Raw genomic sequence first — 15373 nt, forward strand, 5'->3', positions numbered from 1 at the left:
CATGCACACAGGTATAGAATAGGAATAAGCAAAAAAGAAAAACGTCTTGTGCCCTCGTTCCTGCAAGAGACCAGTAGAACCCGCGCTAATTTCGACACTGGAGGGCCGACGCCCAGAATGGCCCCGGGAGTTTATCCAGAGACATCTGAGATGCCTTACTCGATCGACACGTTGTGGCCACTCCTTCCCCCACTTTTTTTATTTGCCCCCCCCCCACTCCCCCTTAAACGTTATTGCTGGTCATCGATGACCAGCCTTCCCTCTCTTTTTTTTTCCTTACTTCTAGGTACCGGCCTTGCACCACTGCCACTATATAAAGCCCGTGATGGAGAACCACGGACAACAAACGTTCTTTACCAGTTACAGGATTTAATCCAACAACTGCCAATTCGCCAAACATGAATTCCGTGAGTAATGAATCTATTTCATTCTATCTTTTAAGCGAAAACTTTTGGATGAAATTTGAAAAAAAAAATTATGCATAAAATTTAGTTTAATATTGAAAAATATCGAAATTCTAAATCTTTTATCTGTTTGCAAGGTGAGGTGATCAGCACCATCAGCACCATCTTTGAAATATGTGGGACCCGCTGCAAAAATGGTAACGAGGCCAAGGGCTTCTTTCTTAGCAATTTCGGGCCCCCCCCCCCCCGTAGGACCGATTTTATTTCTCCTAAATGAATGTAAACGGAAATATAATGTAAATTCGGGGGGTTAATGAGAGAAAAATAATCACAGAATAAGGAAGTAATACCAAAATTAATGAAGGAAATAATCTCGATTTAATGAAAGAAATAATCCCACATAATGAAAAAAATTAGTGAAAGAAATAATCTCGATTTAATGAAAGAAATAATCTCGATTTAATGAAAGAAATAATCTCGATTTAATGAAAGAAATAATCTCGATTTAATGAAAGAAATAATCTCGATTTAATGAAAGAAATAATCTCGATTTAATGAAAGAAATAATTCCAAATTTAATGAAAGAAATAATTCCAAATTTAATGAAAGAAATAATTCCAAATTTAATGAAAGAAATAATTCCAAATTTAATGAAAGAAATAATCCCCAGATTTTTAATGACAGAAATAATCCCACATTTAATAAGAGAAATAATCTCCGAATGGTGAAAATACAAAATTAATAGAAGAAATAATCCCAATAATGACTGTAAGCAATAGTCCCAGAACTAATTGAAGAAATAATCTCCAAATTTGTGCAATTAGTGAAAGAAATGATCCCTCAATGCTAAAGATTCACAATTAATGAAAGAAATAATCAAATAATTAATGAAAGAAGTAATCAAAGAATTAATGAAATAAATAATCAAAGAATTAATGAAATAAATAATCAAAGAATTAATGAAATAAATAATCAAAGAATTAATGAAATAAATAATCAAAGAATTAATGAAAGAAATAATCAAAGAATTAATGAAAGAAATAATCTCAGAATTAATGAAAGAAATAATCTCAGAATCAATAAAATAAATTATCTCAGAATGGTGAAAATTCGCAATATATAAACGAAAGAAATAATACGAGTTACAGGATTCAATCCAATAGCAATCATTTCGTCCGACATGAAATCCATGAGTAATGAATCTATTTCATTCTATCATTTAAGCGAAAACTATTCGATAAAATTTGGACATTTTTGCATAAAATTTAGTTTTAACTGGATCGAGAATTAAACATCGAAATTCTAAATAGTTATCCATTGGTGATACGATGCTTGGTTGCATCGTAAAATACATATTAATGTCCTATATTAATTAAAATACACAGGACATTAATGAAAATTTTAAAATCGAAGAAAATTTTTTTGAAATTAATGAAATAAATTTTACCAAAACACTAATGGAAATTAAGACTGAGGGAAAGGAATAATCTGCAGCTGAGATGAAAATTCAGAATTAAAGAGTTAAAAATAAGGAAAATAGCCAAAAGGTCAATAATTGCAGCACATGAAAATTCGGGGTTAATGAAAGAGATAATCGCAGGATTAATGGAAGTTATTTTCCCAGAATAACAAAAAGTCGCGATTAATGGAAGAAATAATCCCAGAATTAATCTAAGGAATAATCCCAGTGTTAATGAAAGATGTAATCCCAAAAGAACAAAATTTCAAACAAAATCTTCATAAACAATTAGTGAAAGGAATAATCCCATAAATAGCAAAAAAAAGGAATAAATGAAAGAAATAATGATAGAAATTGTCCTAGAGATAATGAAAGAAAAGATCCTACAACAATGAAAATTCGGGATTAATGAAATAGTAATCTTAGAACCAATGAGAATTCTAGAATACAGAAAGAAATAATTACAGAATTAATTACATAAATACTCCTGGAAATAAAGAAGTTATATATACGTAACAGAATCAATGAAGGAAATAATCCCAGTATAATGAAAATTGGGGATTAATGAAAAAAATAACCACAGAATTAATGAAAGAAATTATTCCACGATTCACGTGGAATGAAAGATATAAATTTAGAACCAAGAATATTTCAGAATTGACGAACATTATGAATGAAGTTATTTCAGATTCACGAAAGAAATACGGTAATTGCGAAATTGGTAAAAACCACTCGGTAATTTGGGGGACCTACTGTTTGATTCGGGGGATCTGGGTCTCCACCTGTTGAGATGTCGTTAGCAGAGGCCACCAGCCAGAAACAAAAATGGATTTAGTCGTGGCAAATACCCATTATTTTGTCAACCCCGCGTACAAGCTATGATTTTGGATGAACAAAGGGTGGGCCTTAATTAGGTAAAAGCGTAGATTTTCGATAGGCATCTATAAGATTGGCTTATAATTATAGATGTTGATCAATGGAAGATTTATAAATAAATCTATAAGTCGTCAAAATTGTTTCTTAGTTCAAATTGATTCGAAATGTGAACGTGCCGTCAAATATCAATCGCGTAAGAAGCCATTAATTTGTCAAACATTCAAAATATATAATCATGCCTTCGGATATTTCCACGTCTGAATGTATCACTTCAAGTGCCCACAGGTTTGTACGCGGTATCTGTGATATTATCGGAAATGTCAGAACCATTTTTGCATGGTTTGACACTTTTTAGATGTCGTTGACAGCATAATTGACATGCAGATAATGCAAATAAATCGTAATTCTGGCTGACAAATTTACCCGTGATTTGAACTGTAGATTCCAATCTGGTTTGAGAGAAACAGAATGCATTTTAAAAAAAACAACATTTCCAATGAAGAAAACGCATAAAATATGTATAAAAAAATTAAGATTCCCCCACCTTTTTAAGTAATCGTTTAAATACAGGTTTATCCGGACTCGTTAAGCCTTGGGCAAATGCATTATCAGAATAAATTATTATCAAATTTCACAGTAGTAAGGCAAGCTATCAACTCGCGGGATATCAGTGCATGGTCTTGAGAAAATATAAGCAAATTGTACTTTCTGTTTAGTTCAATTTTTTTTTAATCCCTTAACTGCCGTTGACGAGGTATCTCGCCTTCTTAACCCTTGAAGCGGCACAGCAGAAGTCATTCACCCACTTCAAAATGCCATGTGTTATTTTATTGAAGTAAGCAATCTTAGGTGCTTAAGTAGGTGCAAATAAGAGACATAGGTAAAACTGTTCCACTGAGAAATCAACTTTACAAAATATCTGGGCTTGTCATTGCTGAAATAAGAAATAAGAGACTTATAAGGAGGCGAAATATCTCGTCAATGTGTGCTGCTTTAAGGGTTAAAAAGGATCTTATTTTATCAATGACAAGCCCAGATATTTTGTAAAGCTGAATTCTCAATAAAACACATTTTTTTTTATCCCTCCCCCCCCCCCCATCAGTGTTTTCCAAGTTTTCCAACCGTTTTGATGTCACGGACGAACCCGTGTAGTAAAGTTGAATGCTCCGTAGACCCTCTGTAGCAAATTTCAATTTCAGGCCAGCCAACCCCCCCCCCCTCCCGTGAAATCCAAAATACATTTTTATTACTTAGCCTTATAATTTGCAAATCATGAAAAATTGAGTATTAAATTACAATTTCAAGCACTAAATATGTCATTCATGAAATGGCGGTAAATGAGAGATTGGTCCTACGGATCCCTTAAAAAGTACTCACGGATCCACAGGGGTCCGCAGAGTAGGCCACGTAAAGGCGTAAGCCTTTCAGGCAAAGTTGATTGTCCCTTCTGGACTCATATAAAGATATATAATACAATCGAAAAAGGCCTTATAGAAAGGGCGTTCGAGCACTTCCCTGCGCGTCACATGCAATGATCATTTTACGGGAAAACTCTACTTTTAAACTGGCTGTTTATGTACAGATACTGATCTTTAGAGAGGAATAATTCATCTAGGGACTCAAACCCTCGCGCTCTCACATTCCGGACGTATGCGCTACCACTGCGCTGTAGAAGCAGATCGAATATTTCTTCCTTGGAGCTTATACTGTAAGAAGGGAGTTTAAAATACATCTTGTATTAACAAGGACATATTCCTTTGCATATTATTTTAAGGGCTAATCACCCACAAACATATTTACTTTTGAGCTTGAGCATCAATGACCTGTCTCGGAAGACCCTGCTATCATGTTTGGTCGTGACCGATAGATCAAGAGCTCCTGGCTGTAATTGGATTTGTACATCATATCTCGAATTCCCTGTGACCCATTGTTGTTAAGTGATCCATTGGTTAAGGACCACCACTATATCATATTTCCCATTTCAGCATGAAACAAATGTAGATAGAACGAAGTAGTTAAATAGCGTTATTCATTTTAATGTTTTCTTTTTGTTTGGCAGCTTATCATCTTCGCTGTGCTTTTGGGAGCAGCTGTTGCCGACGTCGCTCTCCAGTCCTACCATGCCCCAGCAGTGGTCAGCCACGGTAGCCACGGACAGGCTCACGGTGCCTACGGACGTCAGGCTTCCGGATACGGTGCCCACGGACACGGATACCACGGTGACCACGGACGTTACGCCGACAGGGGGCACGCCGCTCACGGACACCACAACGTTGGAGGATACGGCGCCCACGATGCCTACGGTGCCCACGCCGCCCGTCAAGACAAGTACAGGAACGTAGGAGCTTACGCCCAAGATAAGGGAGCAGGTTACGAGAAGGCTTACGCTTACGACAAGAAGGCCGGACACCACGCAGTCACCGCCGACCACGGTGCACACAGCGGACACTACGGAGTCCACGACAGGAACGCACACCACAACGTTGGAGCTTACGCCCAAGCCGGACACGACCGTCATGGAGCTCACGACAGATATGGAGGTCACGGATACGGTGTCCAGGCCCACCAAAACAGCGCATACGGCCGACATGGTGCATCCCACGGACAGATGTACCACGCTGCTGCTGCTGCTCCAGCTGTGCACTACGCTCCCCGCCACTACTAGACGAACGGTAAGAATACCCTCGAACATTGCTCAGTAGAGTTTCCATAATGGACACTCCCCGTACGCCGACACCTCTCCTATCTCATAACGGATCCTTTTGAAGTCTGTAAAATAAGGCCTTAATACAGTGATTCTCAACCTGGGACCATATGCCCCCCCCCCTCCTGTGTTTTTGAAATATTCTAAGGAGGGTCATGGGTGAATATCAGGTGAAGGGGATCCATGACTGGTGGTTGGGAGGGGGGGGGGGCACAGCGAACTATGAAACAAAGTTAATTAAATAATAAATAATATTCAGGTGTGTGCAAAAATAACGTTTTCAAATGATATGTAGGAGGGAAAAGGTGTGATTATTTATAGAATTGTGCAAAACTACTCAGAGAACTGGACCTGTGTTTCCCATAGTGGGCAATATCGCCCCCTGGAGTTGATTCATGGTCCGATCAGGAGAAGGAGCAGTAGAAGTTATGAATAGGAACCATAGGTTCCTTATGGTTAACCTCAAGTTGGAGGGGGGGGCGATGAGGACAAAAATGTCTTAAAAGGAGTGAGTAGAAAAAAATGTTTGGGAATTCAGTAAGTATAAAATACCTCTCTAATGAAAGAAAGTGAGAAAGCCTTAGATATGGCGGGAGCTACGAGGAGAAAATTGTATCTAAAGGCAGAGATGGGCGAAAAATGTCGAGAAACGCTTCCTTAAAACCTATTTTTCACCTCTCTTCCAATTTATGACTATATTGCACAATTTTTTTATATACGACAACTGGTTAATTAAATAACATATTTGAGGAGTTAAAAAAAAATTGGACATTAATTTAACATGGAAGAGTAGATCATGTTTGCCCAAGAATATTAAGAATCTTCTTAACATTAATTTAGCATGTTTTTCTTTGTAATTAATGTAAATTTCCAATTAATAAAAATTTCCAATTTAAAAATAATAATTTCCTGTTCATGGTAATGGAAGAAAAAAATTTTCAGATGGAAAATTAAAATTTCTGAAAGTTTCATTTTTGAAAAATCATAAAAAAAATCAAACTTCTTATCAAATAAATTTTTAAAAAATACTATAGACCTATTTTAATTATAGATTATTATTATTATTAATTATAGACCTATTAGACCTCTTTTAATTTCCACAAATGTTCGTTTCATACAAACATTTGTAGGAAAATTAAGTGAAAAAAAAATTGTAAACAAAGCGTTGCGCAAATGCAAGGTCAATCAAAAGTGGGTTAATGTAGTTTGCAATAGCAATATAGTAACGGACACTCTCCTCGCGTTATCGGACAAAACTTTCGGTACTCATGATGTCCGTTATCGAGAGGTTCCACTGGAACAACAATTAGTAAAAGAACCTATCACCATATTAATACGTAAATTTTGATTTTATGTTGATTTTAATAATGAGTCTTTTTTCCTTATAATGACTTTTTTTCAGTAATGACTCTTTTATTTCTCAGGATGTAAAGAAATTTCTCTCTGAAGAACTTTGTTTACTGCTTCAGAAATGAACGTAATATCAAAGGACTTCCGAGCCAGGGATTTTATCCATGTTCTTGAAATTGACGCCAACAGTAATTTATTTATTTATGATAATTTATAAATTAAAAAAAATTCAAAACATCACCCACATGCATGTGTTTCTTTCTTTTTTTTTTCATTTCTTTCTTCATTTGCACAAAATAAGTTCGTGATATGTATTTTTGATTTATGCAACTTGCATTCACCGCAATTTCCTGCTTATACTGATGCCAATAGCGCTACTTTGGGGAAAAAAACGTCATTGGTAATCATTAGTAATACGTAAATTTCGTATTTACGAATCGATGCGATAAATGCGAAATCTGTGAATTTCGACAAAAAAAATTCAAACATTTGATTTCTTACTATTTCTCCGTGAAATATCGATAATTTGCAGTTTTAGAAAAGAAAATTTATAACAATATTTCTCAAGTACTTGAGCCTTGCGCTCTATTACATGTGTGCTTAAAAACCAGTATTCTCTTGCACGAACTAAATCACCTTTTCGCATGGATTGTTTTGCAAAATATGTGCCTGGTATTACTGTGGTTCATGTAATCTTCCTAAAATGAAGTCCTAACTCGCATAATATGAATTCGGTTGACTTTTATGTGTGAGCTCTGTAAGGCCAGGCATACACTGAACTGAGAAAATTACGGAACTAATCTACAATTTGGAACAATCAAACTACAAGTTTTGTGAAGTAAGTTAATAGTCTTGAAATCTTTTGAGTACCAAAGTGAAGGGCATTTTTGAAAAAAAACAAAAAAAATTGTTTGCATACAAATAATAATGGTGAATTTAAGAAGGGAATAATATTACGCTAAAGACAGCAGCAGATAATTATTCCGATAATTTGACTCTACACATGACATCCAACGCAACGAATGAAGTCTACCAGCGCTGTGGCAATCTGAAGCCGCAGCAATACCTACATCATCTTTGTACCCAAATTTATTACTAGAAGATTTTTTCAGAAAAATATTTTTTTAAAGACTGACACGGGATGGAGAAACGACCATGTTAACAGACAAGTATTTATAGTGGTAAACCAACAGACATGGTTATGTCATGCAAACTTCAAATGTGACCAGTATAACTCCCTCCTCCTCTTCCTCCAAACCAGAACGTGGCCCGCCGCTCTGTCTCAACGAAGAGATATAAGCAGGCGGTCAAAGACCTGAGCCATGCTGGAAAAAAGACACCAGTATAACTCGAAACATGCATAATTTCCGCAACATAAATATGTTAGGGCCTCGCACCACACACCAGTCTCTTGCATGTACCAATTCGTTAGAAATTTCCCTGAGGAAGCATGTACGGTAAAAGTACAATAAAACCTCTCTTTTGTGCGATTACCATTGGGTCAAAAAATTTCGTCTGTAAAAGAGGAGGTGACCGTTAATCAGGGATTGGAAATGCATACTTTTATTATACAAGGGGAATTTGTTATTTGGCAATAAAAGATGAGTGAAAGCATCTGAGTGGGTGTCCGTTAACAGAGGTTTTACTATTGTAGTTGGCTAGACTTCAAATGTGAAAAGAAAATGTTGGTACTTCTCAACTTTTCAAGAGCAGCTTAAATTAAATTAAAAGCAGCTGTGAACTTTTTTATTTGGAGGTTTTTTTGCGAATAAATGCAAAATTTTCATTTTTTTTTTTTTTTTTTTTTTTTTTGTGAAATTTACGTATTCCTACTCATGTGCTGCAATCTTTTGTTATCTCACATTCTGGATCATGGGGGTGTCATTTTCCAAGATAAAATTATCGGGACTTTTTTTTATCTTTTCTGTTGCTTAATGTTACAGTATAGAAAATTAAAACCAAGGATATTCACTCAAAATACAAAATAATGGAAATACCAAACAGCTATTTAAAGGCAAATATACCCCCCCCCCCCAGTAGTTCGAGAGGCGACAAAGAAAGGGCATATCATTCTATTTATTTCCCTCACTCTGTCTAGAGTAGATACTATTATGAGTTGGAAATAAAACAAGAAAAAAACACTTTTTATATATAAAACTGAATATATAGCCGAACCACACGGTCGACAAGACATTCACTGTTTACGGTGCTTTGACCATTGATGTTCCACAGTGGCCTGTGGCATGGGTCGGAGTGAGGCAAAGCTGCATTTAACTTTCAAACGGTTTTGGAGTGAGGCAACTGACTGCCCCAGAGCAGTGATGGTAACATTGTCAAGCAAAAAATTTCCGTTTTGACTAAATTTTCCCCACACATTATGAAAATTGTCCTGCCATCTATCGGTGGAAATATGCAGTCAAGTATTTTACAGTAGAAAAGCACAGTTTGCATTTATATATTTTTTCAATAAAAATTCTTTTGTTTGATGAACTCTCAAAATTTCCCATGTGGACCAATTTTGGACAATTTTTCCCACGAATATGGGAAATTTCCCATAACTACCCCGGAGTAAGGCAACGTTGAGTATCGTTTAAAGTATATAGGCAGTAGTAATCTGTGAAACACGTACGTGCATATAAATATTCTTGACGCCAAAATCTTTCTTGTGACAAACATGAATGGAAACAAGAGTGGCTAACGTAATCCGAAGTATAGTAGAACTTCGATTATCCGGGAAGTGAATTAACAGGGGTACAAAACTTTGAAAACTTGAAACTTTTAGGAGTTGGGAGAGCGACAATCATGGAATTACTGTCCAGCTAACGTGAGGTTGAGAGTAATGTGTATTATTTGGTAAAAGTAGAATAAAATACAGTATTTTGTTATTGAAGATATAATTATGTAGATTATTTTCAAACTTGTTTTGCGTAAATACAGGTTTCTAAATCCGAATAACGAGAAGTAAAAACAGCAGAAAACAATGACTATAGACAGTTCAACTAGGGAGAGCAAGTGGGTGTGGTGCCTTGGCGCTCGATTGAGGGGACGCTGAATTCATCCAGTAACTACATAATTGTATAAATAGGTTTTTCCTGTATATTCACGCTTCAATTTAAATGTGATTGTCTGACATGAATAACACGAGGGTAAATCAGGGCCGTCTTAAGAGCATCATGGGGCCAAGTGATTTCACTGAGACCCTACTTGTTTAAATTATCGAAACATTCAACTACTTCTCATTTTTCTGAGACCCCTCTTCTCTTCAGGCCCCCAGGTGGGCCCATGCGTTAAGACGACCACTGACCCTAGCATGAACTCGTAAAATGGGTATTACCACTGTTTCATTTAAACCAGTGATTCCCAACGTGGGCATTAACGCCCCCTGGGAAGCGATGGAATGTTCCAGGGGGGCGGTAAAAAGCTACGGGTATAACATGGGATCCTATGGGCAGGGCCGTCTTAAGAGTATCATGGGCCCCCGGGCCAAGTGGTTTTTCGGAGGCCCTATCTGGTAAATCCTAGAAAATTTCAACTGGATTTCATTTTTGTGAGGCCCCTCTTCTCTTGAGGCCCCCGGGCCGTGCCCGGGTGGGCCCATGCGTTAAGACGGCACTGCCTATGGGTTAGATTGCGTTGGTGGGCGATGGGAGAAAAAAATTTCTGAAGAAGGGGGCGGTGGGACAAAAAAAGTTGGGAAACTATGATTTAAACTGTTGGTGCTGCCATCTAGTCTCAAAATTAAAGATGCCTAGAACCCGAAGTTCAGGCACTAAAAATGCCGAAATAGGCGGGCAAAAAGGCACTAAAAATGCCCAAAATAGGCATTAAAAAACGGCATTTATAATTTTTGGAAGGAAGAAACCCGGTGCATGCCCAACACCAATCTCTCATATCACTTGGTTGCGTCTAAATGGGGCTGAAAGGTGGGGCGGGGGGCTTTTCGATGATAATTAATACTGAGTGTTGGAAAATTTTAAAAAGAACAATTCTTTTGGAGTTCTTAATGCTCGAAATATTCAAGTTTTACAGATTATGGCATCTGAAACTCACTAATAAACTTGAAGCTATGTTAAAATAGGCATTTCTGGCACGAAATTTCAAAAAAATCATTTTTACCGAAAAAGTTTGAAAATAGGGAAAAAAAGGCATATATATATATATATAGCTGAAATATGAGCTGATATATATATGCGCTATAATGGCATATATATATAATGGAATTTTGCCTGAACTTCCGGACTCTACAGACTAGAAATAAAGTGTGAATTTCCACTGTTCTGATACACTGCTTTTGCTGCCATCTACTGTCAAAAAGGAAGATGACTCAAATCCTGATAATGAATTTCGGATCAAGAAGCCGCAATTTTTATTCAGTTTTTACTGTTTCGTTCCCTACGATCCAAGCCCACAAACTGAACCGGATTGCAAGTTCAGTTCTTTCTTAAGAGCATAAGGAGCCATCAAAAACAAACTACCTAGAATGAAGCAGACGACAGATGAAATGAGAATTTCCACTATTTGATTTCGTGTGGTATAACTAAACATTGTCGAAAAGAAAAAAATCATGCACGCCCTCCCAAACTGTCGCATTTTTATATATTTTTATAATCTGTGGACCCTGAAACTCGGAGTCTGTAACATCGTGCCTACAGGTCTCCTGTAATGGGGCCCGGACCAAACGAATGCCACCAAAATTATTGAATTAATAAACACAAGATTTTATTTTCAACTTATTTTAGTGGAGCCCTCAGGAAACTTTTGGGGCTCCTGCTCCGGTTCACCACTTGGTGTTTGCAAATTACTCGGTTCTCATATATTATATATATTTTTTTCAATTAATTACCAGAAAAATTTCAAATTTCTTCCCTGTTCAGGGTCGTTTAATTTGCGAACGAGAAAAAATTTTTGGGACTCCTTTCCCCTTCCTTGCATTAAATATCTTTTATACGCATAATTTATGTCTACGATAATTTGCTTGAAGGACTACTAGGGGCTCCTGGTGAGCTACTCATTCGCTTCCACACTTTTCTGGTCAATCTTTTGGCCGTTCACTGACCTGGTCACTCCTATGCTTACAAACTCTCAAGATCAACCTTTTGGTCATTCACTGTTCTGATCCCCTCCCCCTCTAAAATTCCCTATAATGCATAAGGTAGCGTGTTATTTTGTCGTTCAGCACAGATATGGAAATTCTGTGCGCAGAGAAACAACAGGTCTGCGCAGGTGTAAAAATTAGAATGTGTCCCCCCTCCCTTCCCATCTGGGGAAAAAAGTCAGAAAGCACGTTTCATGTAAGAATAAAATTTTTCCTTTCTCTGCGAGAGCGTCTCGATTCTCACCAATGCCGCCCCCCCCCCACATCCTGGAGTCAGGTCGCCCTAGACTTAGTACTTTGGTGGGCGAATTTATACAGTGTAAAAAAAACAATAATAATATTTGTCCCGGGCCCTTGCTACCTCGAGGGATGTGGAACTGTGCTGCAGGCCACTTAAGTGATCTGCAAATGTGTTGAGGGTTTAAGCGGTCAAGAAATGTGCCACAGACTACTTAACTGAAGTGAGAATGTGCTCTGCAGGCCACATTAATGACCAGTAACAACACCCCCCTCCCCTAAGTAACTTGAGTAATATGCAAATGTGCTGAACTCCACTTAATTGATGTGGAATTGCAATATTGGTTTATTTGACAAAGGTGCTGAACTTTTACTAGATTGCGGGCAAATTTGTTGGCATGAAAATGTGCCACGGGCTTCATTCTTGTTCTCGAGGCTCCCGGGGAGGGCCCATGAGTTAAGACAGTTTCTGGGTACAATGAATATTTATTTTGCATCGGCGAAATGTATATATTAATAAGCCTGGAAATCGATTAAAATTTTCGACTAGCTAGTCGACTAGTCAGAAATGTTTAATTAATGGAATATTTTGAAATTCTAACCATTCTTAACAAACACAGTATGTTGGTGACTTTGTAATATTAATTGATGCTATATTCATTTCACGCGCATTCGCTAGTTGTAAACAAATATAGGAATAGATTAAGTATTTCTACTTTCGAAACTACTTTCAATCTTCAATGGTGTTGCTTGTTTCCTTTAGAAATTGTAGAGAATTGTCTAAGAGGAGGTTTGGATGACCTACTGGATGACTTACTAGGAACTTCCCGAACACGCGAAAACTGCTTTTCACCGTGGAGGTAGTAAATTTCGGGCTTGTCTTCTAAACACCCACCAGACTCAACTTAAAAATAAGTTTTTCATCATCCGTTTCTGTTCAATCGATTTGCATTCATTCCCCCATGATGAAAAATTGGATCAAAATAGTGATTAAAATAATTTTCAGCATGGTCACTTATCTAAAATATTATGGACAGAAACATAATTTAACCCTTTACATAAAGACGATACTTTAAAATACCACGTTCGATTGTTTGTTTTGAGCTAATTAATTATTTCAAAAACAATGTTTTGTTGTCTTTAATTAGAATTGAAATGACCTACCAAATAATTTACATGATAAATACTTATTATTATCATTACGTTTACACTTTTATTTTAATTTATTACAATTTGCTTCTCATTCTACTTTTCATAATGTCGGATATAAAGGGTTAACCCATTTTCGACTGACGTTGAATGTTTGAACTAATCATTTGCGCAACGCTTTGTTTAAATTTGTTTTTATTAATTTTCATACAAATTTTTGTGTGTGAAAATCAAACTGATTGATGTTTATCCACAGGACTTGAACGAGAACTTGGCAGCTGAGCTACACTAATTCCATTCTTATGTGCGGCATAAATTCAGTGGAACAAATACTGTAAAAACAAAATTCACTCACAATCGGAACTATATAAAATAATTGTAGAAGACAATATTGAGTGAGCTTTTCCGAATGTTGATACCGGTTTGAGGACATTTTTAACATTGATGATTACGAATCGCTCTGCTGAGCGTTCATTTTCTCAATTAAAGCATATAAAAAATCTTAACAGCACAATTATGCAACAAGGTAGGCTCGATGCTCTATCTTTACTGTGTATAGAAGCAGTTGTTGTTGTGGAGCATATCAAAGATTTTGCGCCAAGGAAAAGTAGAAGAAAACATTTCAATAAATAAAGTGCGTATTTAGAAATATTCATATTACAAATTTTGGCTCAGATGTTCATTACTTCGGGAAAAGAAATTATTTTATGGTTTTATTCATTGATAGTTCCAAATATTGAGTGAAATATATTTTTACTAATATATACCTACGATGGGGAGAGCGCCAAAATCACCCGTGCTTAGGGCCTTCAAACGTCTTAATCCGGCCCTGCTAAGGAAGTAAAATTATCGTTATAGACAGGTGTATCTAAAAAGGGATTATCGCTGTAGGCAAGTTCAAAATACATTGAGTAAATAGTAATTCCTCCGGAACCAAAGGAAATATCGTTACAGACAGTTATGCACAGGTTTCACTGTATCTCTTCATTGGTATGAAAGTGTTTGCGTTTTTTTCCCTCATGTATACACGCTTTAACTAATCGCCGCCGAAATTTCCAGGATACAAGAACCCAAGTTGCCTCTAAGAAGGACAAATGCTATTCTAACCCTGTCAAAAGCAATAAAACTCACCAGATGGTGAGAACAGTTCATTTTTATCAAAAGTCATACATGTGCTCAACCCACGGCCAGTGGACCCGAATTCCCAAATCACTCAAATGACCTACAGCATATTTACAGATCACTCAAGTGACCCGCAATGCAGATCCGCATCACTTAAGTATCACCACGGCATTTTCAGATCACTTTAGTGACCTGTGGGGGTGATCAATATCTACAGGTGTCACTTAAGTCACCTGGGGTGCTGTTCCAGAACACTTAAGTGGCCCGCGGCACAGTTCCAAATCACTTACGTGGCTCGCGACACGTTTTCAAACCAATGAAGTGACCCGCATGTCGAAGAGCACCCTTTGTCATTAAATAAGGAGACGGATTTTTCCTGTTTTTGTTTTTTTTATTGTGTCGGTTTTAGTTGGGGTTAAAAGTATATAGCAGTGGCCGTGCTTTTTTATTTTTTATTGTTTTCCATGGCACACACACATTTATGTTATCATTTATTTTATTTTTTTTCCGCAGTGACGTCGTCTGTTATGAAATTTGTTAAAAGTTACGTTATCAATAGGGTGACCATACGTTTTTTTTGGCCGTCCCGACTTTTTGCGACTTTTTACGTTTTTTGGCAAAAGTGTCCCGGTTTTTCCCGTATTTTACACGAAGCCTACTTGAATTTTTATTCTTTACTGAAGTCAAAGATTGACATTATTCTTCAACTCATAAATTATTTTATGATAATTACAACTAATATGAAGATATTAATCGCCCACATTTGCCTTGGTGAATGTTTTTTTTTTTTTTTTTTTCCGTGGAATACATTTTAATCCACTGCAATTTGCAGTAATGCATCATTTCTCGCCATTGTTTTTTTTTCGTAATTTCAACAATATTTGGCAACTTTGTTTGATTTTGCGTCGTTTTTGGCGATAATTGGCGATGTCCCGTATTTTCCCGTATTTGGAATCCCAATGTCCCGTATTTCTCTC

The 15373-nt window shown here is 36.8% G+C and overlaps 1 protein-coding gene across 1 annotated transcript; it reads left to right on the top strand.

Moving 5' to 3' along the window:
• The first annotated feature begins 333 nt into the window (after positions 1–333).
• On the top strand, positions 334–6980 carry LOC149089311 (uncharacterized). Its single transcript, XM_089239730.1, has 3 exons — positions 334–407; positions 4799–5411; positions 6868–6980. Exons 1-2 carry the CDS (start codon positions 399–401, stop codon positions 5402–5404), a joined length of 615 nt encoding a protein of 204 aa, XP_089095856.1. The 5' UTR covers positions 334–398; the 3' UTR covers positions 5405–5411; positions 6868–6980.
• Positions 6981–15373: the final 8393 nt, after the last annotated feature.

This window comes from Pholcus phalangioides, unplaced genomic scaffold (genome assembly GCF_987345545.1).
Source record: "Pholcus phalangioides strain wild (caught in Gottingen) unplaced genomic scaffold, Ppha-v1.0 ptg000002l_1, whole genome shotgun sequence".
Lineage (NCBI taxonomy): Eukaryota > Metazoa > Arthropoda > Arachnida > Araneae > Pholcidae > Pholcus > Pholcus phalangioides.